Raw genomic sequence first — 17,923 nt, 5'->3', positions numbered from 1 at the left:
GAAGAGAATTACAAAATTCTGTTTATTTCTCTTTTCGTTTCTGTGATAATACGCTTTGAACTCAGGGTTTTGCACTTATGACGTAGTTACTTGTTTCAAACATTCTTGCTGTCTTTATGTTTTCTATGATCTTCCTTTCTGGCCTAGAGCCAGCCTTGGGACACAATTCTTCTCCATATACCTCTCATTGTGCTGGAATTATAGAAATGTACCACTGTATTCAACTGTTTTGTGAAATAAGGTATCACAGCTAGCTTTTTGTTCTACCAGTCTTCAGTCTTCCAATTAGCCATGATTTTAGGTATGCATCACCAAACCCAAGTTGGAACTCTTTTTAAAACATGTGCAGCTTTATTAAATTAAATACTTTAAGCTCATTCACTAGAAATTGATTTGGCTTAATAATCAATATAATACAATTTAGAAAAGGCTACCCAATGTTTTAAGCAATGTTCCATTCTTAGCTCTTGTCATGTTCAATGTCAGTCAGTAAATGCAAATGTAGTTTCAACTAAAAAATCTGCATCCGTTCAAATTAATTGTGGTAATTCGGTTGTAATACGGGGAAAAATAGAAATATGGTTGAAGATGAATATCTTCAAACTTAGAGCAGAAATTCATTAAGTTTCTGTAAATTCCTGAATCCAGAATCAAAACAAGGAATCATTATTTTTAACTAATGATATTTAACTAGTGTTCAAGTAATAAACACTAAATATCTGATAATATGTACAACAAAGTTATGGCTTTTTTACTTTAATTCTTTGGAAATTTATGTATAAAATAACAACATATATTGCTTATTTCTGCCTTCTGTCATTTCTTACTGGGTATATTACAATGGTTATGATTTTCAGATCACTGAATGAATAAATAATAATTTCAGAGCATTAAAACCAGGATTCCTGTTGAAAGACAACACAGAATAATACTAATAGATAGGGATTACTAGGAATATAAGAATGTTGTTAATTTTGCTTCAAAATATCCCCATTGATAAGTATGAGTTTATATGATATTCTTGTACATGCAAGAGAAATAGGTTTTCTATTGATATGACTTTTATCATCTTCCTTTGTTTCCTCTATTTCTTTCTAGAGACTCCTCTGAAGAGATAAATATTGGAATAGCTTCTCTGTCTTCTAAATTGCAATTCTTTTAAAATATTTCATTTGCCAATTCTTTCATTTTGATACCTATTTTTTATCCTTCATTTCTACAACTTCAACAACTTATTTTTACTATGGAAAGTTCTTCCTCTGAGATTTATTTAAACAACAAGTTTTACATTTTCAAATTCTTCCTCTCAAATCCATCTCATGAGCAAGTGTCCTTTCCTGATTATACATTATATTTTTTGCCACAGTTAACTGTGCCTTTTAGTATGACTCTAAGTAGACTCTTGTGATGATATGAATGAGCCTTCTTAGGAAAAACCCTTCAGCACTTCTTATTTCTATTCTCCTTCTGTCCTAGCCAAAAGAATTTGTATTTCTAAGCTGGAATGTCAATAATGCTAATATTTCAATTTACTCAAAAGCAATGCATGCCTTTATTATAATTATATTCAAATTTTAGGAGATATTTTGTGGAAATTGCAAAACTGCATATTTTTTACAGTAGGAATACAGAAGTGATATTAATTTACAATAAGTATTTATATAAAACAAATGTATATAATATAAAAATATTGAAAACTATATACAAATTATCAAAACTCATCAATTGTTTACATTTAGTTATCGCTATGTAAGTTGTATTTATACTTTATACATGATTGCCTATTTATGGAAATACAATGAACCCAGAATAAACAAAAGCTTTGGAAAAGCAAAGTTTGGCAGTAATAAAATCATCTCATTTTAAGACTCATTATCATGCTGAGGAAATTAAGCCTGACAAGTATTAGTCTAAGCAAATGCACATCAATGGGCCAGAAGAAAGTTCAGCAGTAGGAATCAGTCAAGTATGGACAAGGAATATATGGAAAAGAACAAAGGCACACAGCTTAAAATAAAAGAAAAAAGACATCCTCTGAGCTAGTCAACTATCTATACTTGTACAAAAGCCTGTAATATAATCTGTACTCCATTCAATGTAAAAAAAAAAAACACACACACACTCAATATAGATCACAGACCTAAATGTTAAAACCTGAATTGTAAATCTATAAACTGAGGAGGAACTCCTTGTGATCGTAAAGATGTTAAGTAAATATTAAGTATAATTAACAAAAGAAGAACTATACAAATTTCACTACAGAAAAATTACATCATTTAGTACTTCTACAGAAAGAAGGAGATGGGTCATAGTTTGGATCCATGCTTACCCTTCAAGTATTTGATAAACTGTTCCATATAAATACACTAGGATTTCTCACATAATAAGAGAAAAAATAAAAATGGCAAATGATTCAAACAGGTATTTCAAAAAGGATGATGTTCCAGATATTCATGGCTCACTATTCTGACTTTAGCTACCTAGGAGACAGAAAAGAGAAGAATTGTGTTTTGAGTGTACCTAAGCAAAAAATGCCCAAGACACCACCTCATTGTTGTGGACTTCTTGTCCCCACCGTGGTAGAAAGCCAACTGGAGTGTTTTTACTAATGTGTTTTGTGGCATTGGCAAAAAGTGAGGCCCATCACAAAAATAAGAAAAATGAAAACAAAAATAAACCAACAACTAAACAGAACATGGCTGTGGCTACAGCTGTGTAGAAAGCAGAAGATGAAAGCTGAAACCTCAATACTGCGAAAAGAAAAGATGTATGAATGGAAATTGTAAATATCACTGGGCTTTCAAGAATGCAATATTAAAAAATGTGGAAGACTCCTATTGGTAGAATCGGTGCTGAGAAATGTGAAATCACACATCTCCTGTGAAAAACAGTTTTGCACTCTCAACTTTCATTTTATTCAACTTTCCACTCCTATGCGTTTGCAGCCAGTGAATGGAAAGTTGGTGTTACTGTGAAGTTTTGTGAATACATATTTGTAGAATGTAGTTTACAGTGGAGTAATGTTAAAAGCAACTCAGATGTATTGAAAAATGCCTAGTAATTTAGAATATGTCTACTGAATGAAATATTTTATTATCATACAATTAAAATGATAATCATAGTCAATATTGAAAAAAATGAGATAAGAAACATCTTGATTAATTGTGCTGAGTGCAAAATGATGATGAATAAAACATTCCTCCCAATGAATAGATACCATATGATTAACTTGATTAAAAACCTAGAAAAGCTAAAGTAATTTGCTGAAACAGAAGTCATATTACTGTTGCCTGTGTCTAATGTGGGGATAAAAATAGGCAAAAGTATAGGGTATTGAGTAGCTCACCAAATGCTAAGTATTCAGAAGCCTAGGTTAAGGACTATGTTAGAAGACTAGGTTCCAAGACTATGTTAAGGACTAGGATAGAAGATTAAGTTCCAAGAGTGCCTTGGCAGAAAAGTCTGAGATTCTATCTTTACTTATTCAATTCATGGGCAAAAAGCCAGCTAAAGGTGTGACTCAAATAGTAAAGTATGAACCAAGTAAGCAATCTAACAATAAAGTCCTGAATACAAAGTCACAGAACTTGTTAAACATACACACATACACATAGCTAACTTTGACATAAGCATACCCATAAATCAAACGAATTAACTAATTATATTTCATTTTCTTGAAGATATAGAATGTCCCCTATATACACAAACATCTATATTTAATAATTTATGCAACTTACATATGTGCAGCTTATGTTCTGTTAGTCATTCACTGATAATTTTAAAAATAGTATGCACAAATAGACTTCACAGATGCATTTAAAATATTTCATAGGTTACTGATTAACTGTAACTATTTTGTGAGGACATATATCTCACACATTTTAAAGATACATAAATACAACATCCAGAATTTATGACTAGTATCACTGGCAAGTTTCAACATACTACTGTTACATAAAATTCATGTAAAAGACATAGTTAGCATAATACTATAAATGTATCATTTGAAGGATAAAATGGCTTTAACAAATGATTAATACATATCTATTAGTGTGTCTATTTTATTTTTACATCACCATTTGTGATGGTTAGTATTGACTATCAACTTGATTGAACTGAATAGCATCTCTCAGTAAAGGTACTATTACAGTGTGTCTTTAAGTGCACCTTGGAGAGGATTTCTAATGGTAGAGGCAACAAAATGTATAGATATCATGCACTGGATATGGAGAGGATCATCCCATAGGCTATTATGTAATACCTAAATGGGTAAAATGAAGAAAAAGATAAAAGCCTTTTAGTTCAGGCTTTCTCCAATTCCTGGCTTTCCATAAAGATTTTTTCATTAGTTACATTTTTTGTCTTATTTTTATTTTATTTTCCTGATACATAAAAACAAATAATTTGCATACTGATAGGATTCTTCATGATCTCATAGTGCTTACATACTTTATATAACACTGAAATAAGATGAATTATTTTTAATGCTGTGAAAAATTTTGGGGGGATGGGTCCAGTCATGGGGCCTGAACTCTGGGCCTGGACACTGTCCCTCAGCTCTTCAGCTCAAGGCTAGCACTCTACCACTTGAGCCACAGCAACACTTCTGGCTTTTTTCCTTTTTGCTTATGTGGTGCTGAGGAATCGAACTCAGGGTCTCATACATGCAAGGCAAGCGCTCTACCACTGAGCCACCTTCCCAGCCCTTACTGTGAATATTTCTTTATGTCATGTCCCCTGGCAGTGCTCAGTAACTAGGCAAGAAGGCTTGCCCTAATGATAGTTTCTTAAATGAAACCTGGACAGAGAATTCTAATGTCATATTCCTCTGGTTTACCAGGAAAAGCTATATGTTAAGTAAATACTAAAGCTACTAAGTGTTGTAAGTATCAGTAGATTGCAATCCTGATTTCCTATAAAAGGATTTTGTTTCTTTGTTTAATGTACACTGTTAAATGTACACTGATAGAAATATATAAAAATTATTTCCTTTAATTCTTTTGAAACATATTATATTATTGTAGCTTCATGTGGAAATATTCTTATAGTGTTTTTAATTTTTGAGGTTAATTTGGGGTTATAACATTGCCTTACTATGAAGCTAATAATATTCTCATTCTTTAACTTAAAAATAAGTCAATGGGAGGTTATCTTTTCAAAAGCCAGAAGGCAGGAATGGAATAATAGAAGGTGTTGCGCTTGAATGCTCACAAATTGAGCTCCCTGATGCATAGTTTATTTCTCTATACACCTAGGATCTCAACATTTCTTTGACAAATGTATAGAGTAAAAAGGTAAAAATGGGCCAAGCATCAAGTTTACTAAATGTTAATTCACAAAAATATGAATGCTATTAATGGAAAATAATTCCATAATTTTGTACAAAGTTTACTTTCAAGGCACAGACTTATTAGATTAAATTAAATGGAGAACATATGTATCTGTGTCTGTCTCACTGTGTGTGTATGTGTTGTGCACATTTGTACTTAGATATAAAAAGTGGTTTAAAAATACCTGATACACAGGTCAGATTTGAAAAAAATTATGTCTCTATGAATAAAGTAACCAAGATTTTACAAATTACTTTCAAAGAGTAATGGTAGATTTATAATGTCTTTTAACCAACTTGAAAAAAAGTGCTGTGTCCTTAGAGTTAATTATTTGCGAGTGTTGACACATGTGTACATGGCTGTCTTCTCAAGGAATTCTACAACTTTGCTCATGGGTGATATGGTTTAAGATTTCTGATTATGACAAGAAAATGCATGCAGAAGAAAAATTATTCCATTATGAATAGCCCTCTCATATCAGGAAAACAAATCTTACCCAAAATTTTCACAGAAGTCTCTCCTCCATATTTCTATGACAAAAAAAAATCATGTCCCCTGGCAGTACTCAATAACTAGGCAAGAAGGCTTGCCCTAATGATAGTTTCTTAAATGAAACCTGGACAGGGAATTCTAATGTCATATTCCTCTGGTTTACCAGGAAAAGCTATATGTTAAGTAAATACTAAAGCTACTAAGTGTTCTAAGTAAGTATCAGTAAATTGCAATCCTTATTTCCTATAAAAGGTTTTTGTTTCTTTGTTTAATGTACACTGTTAAAATTGATATATAAAACATCTTGGGAGAGAAAGAGTGAAGACTATTACCTGAACAACATAGTTTGAGCTTGATTCAACCAACAGACACATTTCAATTTTAATAGCTCTACATTTCCTAATATGTGGCCTAAAACAGTTGCTACTAGATAGGTATATGGATTCAAAACATACACTTGAAATAAATATAATGTAATACTGAAACAAAGATATTGGATTTAAGATCAATGTTTATGAAAAAATGATCCTTTCCTCTCAATTCTCAGACTTCATCTTCAGATTTTATCAAAGATTGTACAAAGGATGTGAAGAAATTAATCAAAAGACATATTCAAACAATCATAGTAATTGAATATTATAACTGAATATTTCAAACACTATGTAAAACCATTCATTTAAAAATTCATGTATTCCTTAAAAGAAAAACAAAGGAGGAGGTAACAATGCTTGAAAGGCAAGTACTCATTACTTTATTCATGTAACTGTAACCTTTGTGCACAGTATCTTTACAATAAAACTACATATTATTAAAAATCTGCATTCATCAAAAAAAAGAAATTTCTTCTAGAAAGTCTCCTATACTGTCTTACATCTGAGGTTCTTAAGATTCCATAAGTCTAAGTAACTGGATCAAAAATTGTAATTATTAGATAGGTACTCATAAACTATTAAAATTACTTAATAAGCTTAAATATCCAACAAAAAGAATGACCATTGACCTGTGCATCTCATAATACTTGTATTTAAATATCAATCCTAGCCAGGCACCAGTAGCTCACACCTGTAATCCTAGCTACTCAGGATGCTCAGATCTGAGGATCATGGCTCAAAGCCAGCCCAGATAGGAAAGTTTGTGAGACCTTATCTCCAATAAATCACCAGAAAACCAGAAGTAGTGCTCTGGCTCTACTAGTGCTATGGTAGAGCACTAGCCTTGAGCTGAAGAACTGAGGGACAGCACCCAGACCCAGAGTTCAAGCTCCATAACAAATAAAAAGTGAATAAAAATAATAAATAAATACATATCAATCCTAATGATGGCTAAGGTAAATATTGGGTAAATGATGTTGAATTGCACTACACACTACCACCTCATTCATAATGTAATGAAGTATCTACATATTATGGAAGTGTAATAGAAATGAAAGAAAATCCTGAGAAGTCAATCAACTCTATGATTTAGACAAATGAAAAATGCATGAATGCATAATCAATACAATGGCATCCAATTCCATCCTTACATCTTATCAACCAATGTAGAGATATTTTAAAGTTATATGAGTCGCTATTTTCAGGTTCCATCTTGTTTGTACCTGGGGTCAGCCTCGGATGCAATGCTCTTACCTATGCTTCTCGGGTAGGTAGTATCACATGCATGTATCATCAGGACTAGCATATTGATTGAGGTGGATTCTTGGCAATATTTTTCTGGGGCTGGCCTTGAATAATAGTCCTCCTGATCTATGCCTCCAAAATAGCTGGGATTACAGATGTGTGACACTGCTCTGTGCACCAAAGTATTTTCTAAGACTCAGGGTTTTGCTTCAGGATGGAAACTGAAAAGTAACTAATGCAAAAAAAAAAAAAAAAGAAGAAAAAGAAGAAGGCTAAGCCCAAGACTCAAGTGGTAGTGCCTTTTACTTGGGCACTGGGTCCTGGGTTCAATCCATAATACCACCAAAACAATTAAAAATTAAACATTTAAATGTCTTGTGTCTTCCTTGAGAAATGAAGTGGTGAATCAGAACACCAAAAATAAATACATCAGTGCATTAAAAGAAAAAAAAGTCATTTATAAGACTGAGAGAAGCAATTACATTCAATCCTAAGAGATTTAGCATGAAATGGTGCCAGTTGATGTTCGTATAATTTGTGGAGGGACAGGACAAAAACAAATCGTTTAAGTAGGGATACAGGTGAACCAATTGCAACAATGAGAAGTACAAGTCGTTATGTCAAAAAACAAACTTTACAACTTTGGCAGGGGGAAGATGGGATGGGAAGGGATGGGAAGTGGAACAAAGGAGGAGGCAACAATGCTTGATAAGAAATGTACTCATTATCTTGCCCATGTAATTGTAACCCCTCTGTACGGTATTTTCACAAAAAATGGGAAAAAACAGAAACACAAAAATCTTCCTTATGCAGATACTAAGAAATTAATCAGCAATTTCATCACTGTAGGTATCTAGACTATCTCAGAATATGAGTAGATCTTTTTCTGCACTCTCTTTGTTAAGTATTATGCATATTTTTCTCAATAACAAGAACAAAAACACATACATCATACTCCATAATATAAGCTATCATTATTTTGTCTAAGTTGATTTTAAAAGGATTTTTGATTTTACATGAATATGTGCAGAGCACCAAACCACTTGCACTCAGACAGGCAAATCAGATTACTTGCCAAAATGATAGAAAAAATGCAATGTAATTGTAATCAAAACCGATTTGATTTTAGTTTGCTATATTTACTAGTATTCTTAATGAATGTGCAAGTCTTTGCAATAAGATGTGGGGAATAATTAAATTAATGTTTTAAAATGGTGTGTAATTATAATAGCACCTGAAACAATTTTGAAGGCTCTATTTCTCATTTATGCTAAAGTTAGAATTTTCCATCTACTAAAGCTCTAACTTTAAAACTAATATTCTGCTAGTGTGCTTGCATAATTCATGCCACTTGAATTAAAGTAGGAATAAAACCGAAACAATAATTTACTTTTAATTATAATAAAAATCTCTCAAGGGACTGTAAAGGGTAAAGTCCAGGATGAATATATTGATGTATACTTTTTAATATTAAAGAAGAACATTTAATATATCAGTGCCTATGTGTGACTATTTATTACATTCAAATATTTGGAAGTAAGCAGAAGCTATCAACATTCCTTTGCATGTAGAGGCTTTAATTAGCTTTAATAGCACACAAAAGTGTTTTTGTTGTTGTTGTTTTGGTTACAAATATGTTACTCTTTGATGTGATTAAAGGATGTCTCTTTGGAAATTTAATTTTCTAGCTCTCTTTTTAAATACTAGGACTAGATGGACAGCTTTGTTTACTTCAACCTTGTCCTTATCAGTTCTGTACAGGACTTATGACTTTGTTGGTAACTTTACATTTCCATCTCCTGTACTTGTTAGAACTCAATTTCCTTCTTCATCTATGAGCACAGTATATTTTCAAAGTTGTCAGAATAGTAGGAATTAGGTAAGAGATAAACAGAAAGAGACTTCTATCAGTCTGATGGAAACCTTAAAATGTAGTGAACTGAAGTGAATCATTCTAAGTAGACCACATTTTTTTTTACATTATCCGTTTTGGCTGAAATTGAAAATTCAGTGTGTACATGTGCACGAATGCACACACACATGCACACACACATACATACCAGCAACACATTACTTCTCATATGTACCATTTTCAAGAAGGAAAATTAGCCTTTCTATGTATTAAAACTTAAAAACTGCCAGGTGCCAGAGGCTCATGTCTGTAATCCTAGCTACTCAGGAGGCTCATATCTGAGGATCCTGTTTCAAAGCCAACCTTGACAGGAAAGGCCATGATATTCTTATCTCCAATAAAACACTCAGAAAACTTGAAGTGGCACTGTGGCTCAAGTGGTTTAGAGCTAGCCTTGAGCTGAAGAGCTGAGGGTCAACACCCAGGTCCAGAGATCAAGCCCCATGACTGACAAAGGATAAAAATTAAAATAAAATAAAATAAATAATTATCTTTACTCCAAAAATATACTATGTGGTCAATTTCATAATATGTTAAAGGCAGAATAAGTATGGAGTTCAGCATTTTGTTTTCTAGAGTTCAATATAGGGCAGAATACACATAGGCATATAATAAAACCTGATTGCCATTCAATGTATTCGAAGAACCAGAATCTGTAAGCTATACTTAATATACTTAAGTTATCAGGTATTCTTTCTGTGTGCAAGAAGCCAGCATTAGCATATGCATGGCTGGTAGGGGGAGCAAGAAACTACAGAATAATCACAGAACAAACTTGTACATTACAATTTGGTAGTCATTTTAAAGTACCTACATATTTTGAGGACAAGACCATTAAAAGTCACTCCAATTGACTCCTGTCATGATTGATACTCTACCAAAGCACAGCTGTGTGAGAGAAAAATCATTCATTTCAGGTTCTTTTGTTCATCTTGTAATAACAGACCTATTGTCTCACTGTTGATGTTTTGCAAGTTATTTTATCTCATAGACAAGGCTTCATTAAGAAGTACAGAGGTCTTGCACATTGCATAAAATAATTGTGACTTCATTCAAATTAAAAACATACAAAAATATATGTTCACTTCAAGATGATCATATTAATTAATACTTGAAACATCAAACATTTCTAAAGCATTTTTTGTGGTTATGCCTTTATTTATACATAAACTTCCCACATATTTTTAGTCTATAAAATGTGTAATAAAATATATAAGACATCATATCCTCATGTTCTGTGCTTTGCTCACTTTCTAGGTGATTTCAAACTGGAGTGCCTCTAGAACTAGTCCTCTCTTAGAGCATTTACTTTAGAAGTTATAATTGTAAACTATTGACCTACTCTTTCTGTGATAAAACAAACAAACCAAAAGAAAACACCTCTTGCTGATTTTATGAATTGAATCTTTTTTTCTCAAATACCTGAAAAACCTATATTCAAACAGTAATCCTCAAGAGAGACAGTTCCCTTTTCTCTGTTTTTTTTTTTTTTTTTTTGTGGAAGGGAAGGAGTCGAATTTAAGAGGACACATTTTTGGGTAAAGTGTGAAGCTGTTACCATAAACATGGGAAAAAATAGAGTGTCCCTTTCCCAAAACCAATTTACCAAGAACACAAAGGATCACTGTGTTACATGCCTTTACCTTTCAGCCTCCCCACCCTTTTGCTTCAGCAGAATTGAATTCAGTGTAAGTTCTGGTGTCTTTACTTCCATGAAGTTGTCGAAGTAGATTCTTGATTTACTGGTTTTTATTTATTTATTTTGTAAGTACTAGGGTTTGAACTCAGGGCCTTGAAATCACTATGCCCTTGAAATCACTAGGCCCTATACCTTGAGACACACCTCCAGTTCTCTCTCCACCACCAACAAATCCTCAAAGAAACAACTGCCCGAGTTATAAGTGGGCTAAAAACTTAAAAAGGAAGAAATGCTCAACTTCTATAGCCATGAAATAAATGCAAATACAAACAACACTGAAATTCCACTTCATCCCAGTTAGAATGGCCCTAATCAAGAAATCTAAACAGATGCTGGAGGTGATGTGGCCAAAGGGACCCCTACTGCATTGTTGGTGGGAGTGTAAACTTGTCCAACCACTCTGAAAAGCAGGGTGGAGGTTCCTCAAAAGACTACACATAGAGCTCCCGTATGACCCAGCAATCCCACTTTGGGGCATTTACCCAAATGTTCACAAACAAGGCCATACTAAAGCTACCAACACAACTGTGTTTACTGCACCATTATTCACCATCCACTAAGATGTAGAACCAATCCAGATGCCCCTCAGTAGATGAGTGGATCAAGAAAATGTAGTTTACATACACAATGGAATTTTATACCTCCATCAGAAAGAATGACACAGGCCCCATTTGTTAAGAAATGGAAAGACTTTAAAAATTATATTAAGTGAATTAGACCAGACCCAAAGAAAAATCAGATTTTTTTAACTAGGGTCTGACTTATTGTCCAAGGCTAACCTTGGACCTCAGTATTTCTAACTCTTCCTGGCATGTCTTTGGGAAACCACTCATGAGCCAACTGTACCACAAATATTTTGATTTATCAAGATATTATTAAAAAATCATTGAGACAAAATTTGTACTTATCTTTCATAATGCTCTTCTACACTAAGAATATATGAACTGCTCTTTTTAAAACATGCATAGCTAACAGAGGTATAATATAATAATTTCTTCAAAAGGACAAATTCAAACAGGCCTTTTGGCTCCCATGGCTCATGTTCACAATGCTACCTCTTATTTTTTTAGTATGAGAAATGTTATAAAATTCAGGTCCTCCAACTAAGATCCTGTGCATTGAAAATGAAACCATGCTCTGTGTAACTCTTTCAATCTCAGAGGGTTTTCCACAATTAAACCCAGATTAATACCATCAATTTGTACTGCCTGCTTGGTCTTCACTCATAAGAGGGTACTGTGTCCCCTGGTTGTTCTCCTTTAGGAGTTATGGAGATGTGTTTGAAATGATTTAAATCACTACTAATGCTCTGGACAGCACTATTAATGTCTTCTAACTCCTCCTAAATATTGGTATTATAACATAATTTTCTCCATCTAAATATTATTTTTCCACTTGAGCAGTGAGCTTCTACAAAACAAACAAATGGCTTATTTATTACTGCATTTTCAGAGACACAGATAATATTTATATACTGAGAAACAATTGACAAATGCTTACAAAATCATTTGAATGCAATGAATATTATATTGTGTAAAGACAAATAGAATGTCATTTTAGTAGAGGGAAAGCACCAAAGCTAGTCATTTTCAGAACTCTGAAAGATATTCATTGTTTCTGTCAACTCATTACAGACTCCACATGAAATAGTCTGTGAATGGTTTAATGCGAAAGTAACACATCTTTAAAGGAAAAGACAATTAGATCCTTTTACCACCCAAATATTCTAAGCAAATTTGTACATAGAAACATTTTTACTTCCTTTCTCTACTAATCTATCACTTAAGGATTTCTTAGAATGAAATTCAATAACAATTACATATTGTTTTATCTCAACACAGCAAGGGAGAACTACCAAAAACAAAATATTAACTCTTTCTTTGAGTACCTTTAAAGGCACATTTTCTTTCTTTTTTTTTTGAACAAATAAATTTGTATTTTAAATTTACTCTAGTTTGAAAAATTGTGAATCCAGCCCTATGAGAGTCATCATTACTATTTTTTCTATTTTTATTACCAAATACAAAAGATTTATTGTGAAAGGTATGCACAATAAACCATGCATTCCTATCAACTTCAACCCAGATCCAGCCCCTATGAGAGTCATCATCATTATTATTTTTTCTCTTTTTATTACCAAATATAAGTGAAGATTTATTGTCATAGGTATGCACAATAAACCATGCATTCCCATCAACTTCAACCCTTCTATCACTCTTCCCATCCCACTCCCCCTTCTTAAAAACATGCTACTGTAATTTGGGAAGAGGAAGGGAAGTAACAAAATGCTGAAATAAGGATATAAGTTGATCCATTTTAACACTAAGATGTACAAGACACTATGTTGAAAACGCACTTTACAACTTGGTGGGGGAGGGAAGAGTTGGGGAGGTGGGGAGGGAATGGATAATAGGAGAAAAACAAAGGAGGAGGTAGCAATGTTTGATAAGAAATGTATTCATCACCTTACTCATGTAACTTTATCCCCCCTGTACAGTTTTTTTAATAACAAAAACTTTAAAAAAACAAAAAAATGGTACTGGCTTCATTCTTCTATTTTGTTATACTTGCAAATAAATTGAATTATAATGCACTCAGCCTCATTCACTCTCTTCATTAAGCATTAGCTCCAACGGCTGATGTTCAGAATGCTACCTCTTACGTTTTTGGTATGAGAAATATTATAAAATTCAGTCCACTTTTCTATCTCAGCCTGCTTTAAGGACTTTACTATGGTATTTCAGACATGCTGAACACAGGGACATTTTATTTAAAACTATTTATCTACCAATTTCATTACACTATTTTATTTATTTCATACAACTTTAAATATATTGGAAAAGATGGTAGTATACATGTATGTATATACACAACAAAAGTTTCAGTGACAAATGAAAATATTAGTCTTTCTGTCTTCCTACTGGATATTGTTCACGGGAAAACATGGAAAGATTCAGGTAAAACTTTTCTTTTACACTTTATTCAAAGGCAATGAGCTGAAATGGATAAGACATCAGTGAAGTCGTGTAATTTTCTCACTGTACCTGTATATGCAAATTGCACAAGGTCCCAGAGGGCATTGGGGTCGATGCCTTCCATCTTGATCTCCTCTTGCTTGGCTTCACAAACGTCACTTGTAAACATGGCCGCAAAATAGTCAGAAACGGAACTCAGAACCAGCCTGAAAAAGTCACAGGATCTGATTTAAGTCATAAAAGTTAAACAGAAAATCACTATATTAATCAGAACTCAGTACAAAGAACAGAGCTACCAATATGTAACATTTGTTGATTGCCTTCTGGATTCTGACTTACTAACCAGCTCAAAATTTATCCTCCACCTTTTCACAGAGCATTAGAGTATTTTCCTATATTTCATTCCATCATTTAAAATCTGATTTTTCTTTCATATGGAGATTTTTACTCCTTTTATTTACTTCATCTTATTTTTCATTACCTTTTGGTATCCTTCATTATTTTGGAAAAATCAGCTTAATCTTATACAAACATCAAGAACAATTTTTTTCAGTACTTTTTATAATGCAAGTCTGAAAAGCAAACCTTGTCCAAGCTTTCATTTATTTAAAAATATTTTTTTAGCAGAAGCTACAGTACTTCATAAAAGCTAATTGCACTTAATACACAATTCTAATTAGATTTATTTTAAAGACTTAATATAATTTCATTATCTTCTAGATTCAGTTTCAACTACACTAATCTTTCATTTTATTGTTTTTTTCTCATAAACAAAGTACATTATTTTTTAATAGACTTTTTCTTTTTTTTCCTCTTTGTCTTAGAATTTTAATCCCTTAACTGTGATATGACCAAGATGGATTTATTTAGTTTTTATTCTGCCTTTGATTTCTCTGAGCTTCATGAAATATTGCTTAATTCTTTTCAAGTAGATTTTGAGATTTATCTGCAAATGTTGTTTTCATTCCCTACCTCATCTGAATTTCTACAGTTAAAAATGCTTCTCTGGTTGTTGTGCCATATTTATTTTAGGTTCAAATTTTCTTCTGATACATTCTTGTAGTTACTTGACTTTTGCCAAATCTGTTGATAGTCTCTACTGTACTACTTAACCTATCTAGCTTTTCTATAAATATTTATATAACTGAATACAGTTCTATTTATGCCATTTTCTGAACACTTGAACATGAGTCATCTTTAAGTTGGTTTCTATTGACATAACTTATTCTTGACCATGATCTAGATTCTATAACTTTTTTTAATATAGTATAAAATTCAGTTGCATAACATTATTTCTCCTTCCCCTGAAAATAAGAAGCAAAGAAGGGAGAATTATTCACATTTAGGTAATTTTGTTCATAAGTACTTCTATGTTTACCTTATTGCTAGTATATTTAGTTTTTTGACCAATTATTACATTATTTATTTATTTATTTTATTCAGTGTTACTTTAATGCAGTTTAATGTTTCCTGTGTGCCTTGGACATCTTAAGTTGCTGTATGAATTTTAAAATATCAAGTGTTTACTACATCTTATTAACAAGAAAATTAGATTTTTTAACGTTCATGGTAATTAATGACTATTCTTTACAATTGCTGAATTTAGAAATACAGAAATATCTTTTTGTTTGGTACAGGATGAGAATATAATTGTGTGCATATGTGACGGTATACATGAGTAGTGGGTAGATTGATGAAAATAATCAGATGACAGAGCTGGAGCAGGAAAAAGTAGAGGAAAACAACAACTGTAGGCAACGCTGTTTCAGAAAGTGGAAGTATTCAAGACTGACAATGGCTTGTCAAAAGAATTAAGTATGAAAGCCACATTTAAAAGCAAAGCAAGTGTAAATATTTAATGTAATTTTTACTTTAACAAAATTATATGATAAAAAAGAAGAAAAATCAATATACAATACTGTTATTGAATTTTAATTAATTTTAGTCAGGGCTAGTTTTAAAATTATTTATTCTACATATTTATCTATTGTGTGTTTTGTTTTATACAAAATACAAGTTATGCAATTTAAATTTAATTCAAATAAAGAGAGAAATTCCTTCTCTTCAGTGCAAGCTTTCTTTAGATATTTTTGAAGTCCATTATGGGATTTATGCTTTTAAGTATTTTATTATGACTAGTAGTTAGGATAACATTTTAGTATTAAATTTCTTAGTCCTTAAGTAATACCTAATTTCAATTCAAGCTTTAATGCAGCTACATAAAAATAACATTGCCTCAACACATACCAAACTAAAAAAAGAACAAAAAACTTACTTCACACATATTTGTTTTATACGAAATAAATAAATAAATATCAAACAATATGTTTCAGCAAAAGCACTGCATGTAATATTGTATAATACAGATTCTATTGTTATAAATTGGGGGTCATATATTTTTCACAGGAATAAGTAGGACTATAACATAAATTTCACTTACTTGAATTCACGCAATCAAGATTGTCACATTCTGTAGTATATATATATATATATATATATATATATATAATATATGTTAATTTATGCCCTACAGTATTCAATTTTAAAGTAATCATTAAATAAAATTTCCTTACCACTGTAATATAAAATACCATTAAGTCAGTAATATTATTGGCAGAAATTGTGTGCTGTATTTTAGTGATGCATAAGATTTGAATTAGATTTGAGAGGAGGGGTTTAGTGTGTAACAGAAATTGATATTTTTACATGCACATATTTAACTTCTATTAGTGCAAGAGAAGCAAGAGAAAATACTGCATGAATAAGTATATAAACACAACTTCTCTAGAAAATCTCTTATTAAGGTCACTACCAATTTATAACCTCAGAAATCTATTAACGTTTTTAAAGTTCCACTTCAATTTATGACAGTGTTTGACATTTTTAACTTCCTACTTCTTTAAATCTATTTTTTAGAAAGTGGTGCAGACATTCTTATCTCGTCTTACTGCCTGATTCAGTGACTTTTTCCACTTCCCTGCCTTGACCCTTTCATTACCATGTGGATTTCACAGGCCTCTAAACTGTGCCTTCACATTAGGTTTTGAAGAATCATTTTTCAGTACTAACTTAATAATTATTGTTATGGTGACTTAAATGTAACTTGTATCCAGAATATTTGCAGAAACTGCTCCTGGAATAGGATATATTTATTTAGTGTTGTCCTTTGTGAACTACAGCCATTCTCCAGAGCACTGATGTGAAATCCTAACAGTAAGTTAATTAATTGTTCTTTCTGAAAATTGCATTTGGCCAAACAATAGCTGTGTTCTCTTTTCCTGATAGTTATTATGCTTCTGTTTCTTTTCCCTTGAGACTCCAGCCTCAATATCACTCTCCCTCTAGATCTGTGGGTAGATCCAATAGTGATGATGGATGGCACAAGGATCAATGGGCTGGTCCCTACTAGAGTATGTGATTACATGCAGCTTGCCATGCCTCAGAACTTCTGAGGAAGTTGGTCTACACACACACACACACACACACACACACACACACACACACACACACACAAATTGTTCAAAGGAGTTGTCATTCAACCAAGTTCTATGAATAACATGCATCTTTATCAGTGTTATCCCTCTCAACATTTTCATCCATCCCTCCCAAACCAGTCTTTCCCTATTTCTAATTCATTTTGTAAGACATACATTGAAATTTTTACCCCCCTTCTTCTACATACCCCCTTCTTTTTTTATCATTCTACCATCCCTCCAACACTTTTCAAGTACCTGTTTCCTAGTGTTTACTTTAGTTGAACTATGATTTTGCCTTACTGAGGAATTGTACTGTTTGAATTTTCCCCTTAATCTGATATATTTCAGCTGACACATTTGTGTATACTTGCATACTACCCAAAATATTTACTTATAGTTTTGAATTAATTGTAGATTACACAT

The 17,923-nt window shown here is 32.3% G+C and overlaps 1 protein-coding gene across 2 annotated transcripts in view; it reads right to left on the bottom strand.

The window, feature by feature from the left end:
• Klhl1 (kelch-like family member 1) overlaps positions 1-17,923 on the bottom strand; it is a 249,553-nt gene that overhangs the window by 141,540 nt on the left and 90,090 nt on the right. For both annotated transcript variants that reach the window (XM_013028584.1, XM_013028661.1), the window contains one exon: positions 14,094-14,230. In XM_013028584.1, the coding sequence (XP_012884038.1) occupies positions 14,094-14,230 (137 nt within the window). The remainder of the gene's footprint in view (positions 1-14,093; positions 14,231-17,923) is intronic.

Source organism: Dipodomys ordii, unplaced genomic scaffold (assembly GCF_000151885.1).
Source record: "Dipodomys ordii isolate 6190 unplaced genomic scaffold, Dord_2.0 Scaffold1, whole genome shotgun sequence".
NCBI classification, from domain to species: Eukaryota; Metazoa; Chordata; class Mammalia; order Rodentia; family Heteromyidae; genus Dipodomys; species Dipodomys ordii.
This window is presented reverse-complemented; position numbering and strand designations above follow the sequence as displayed.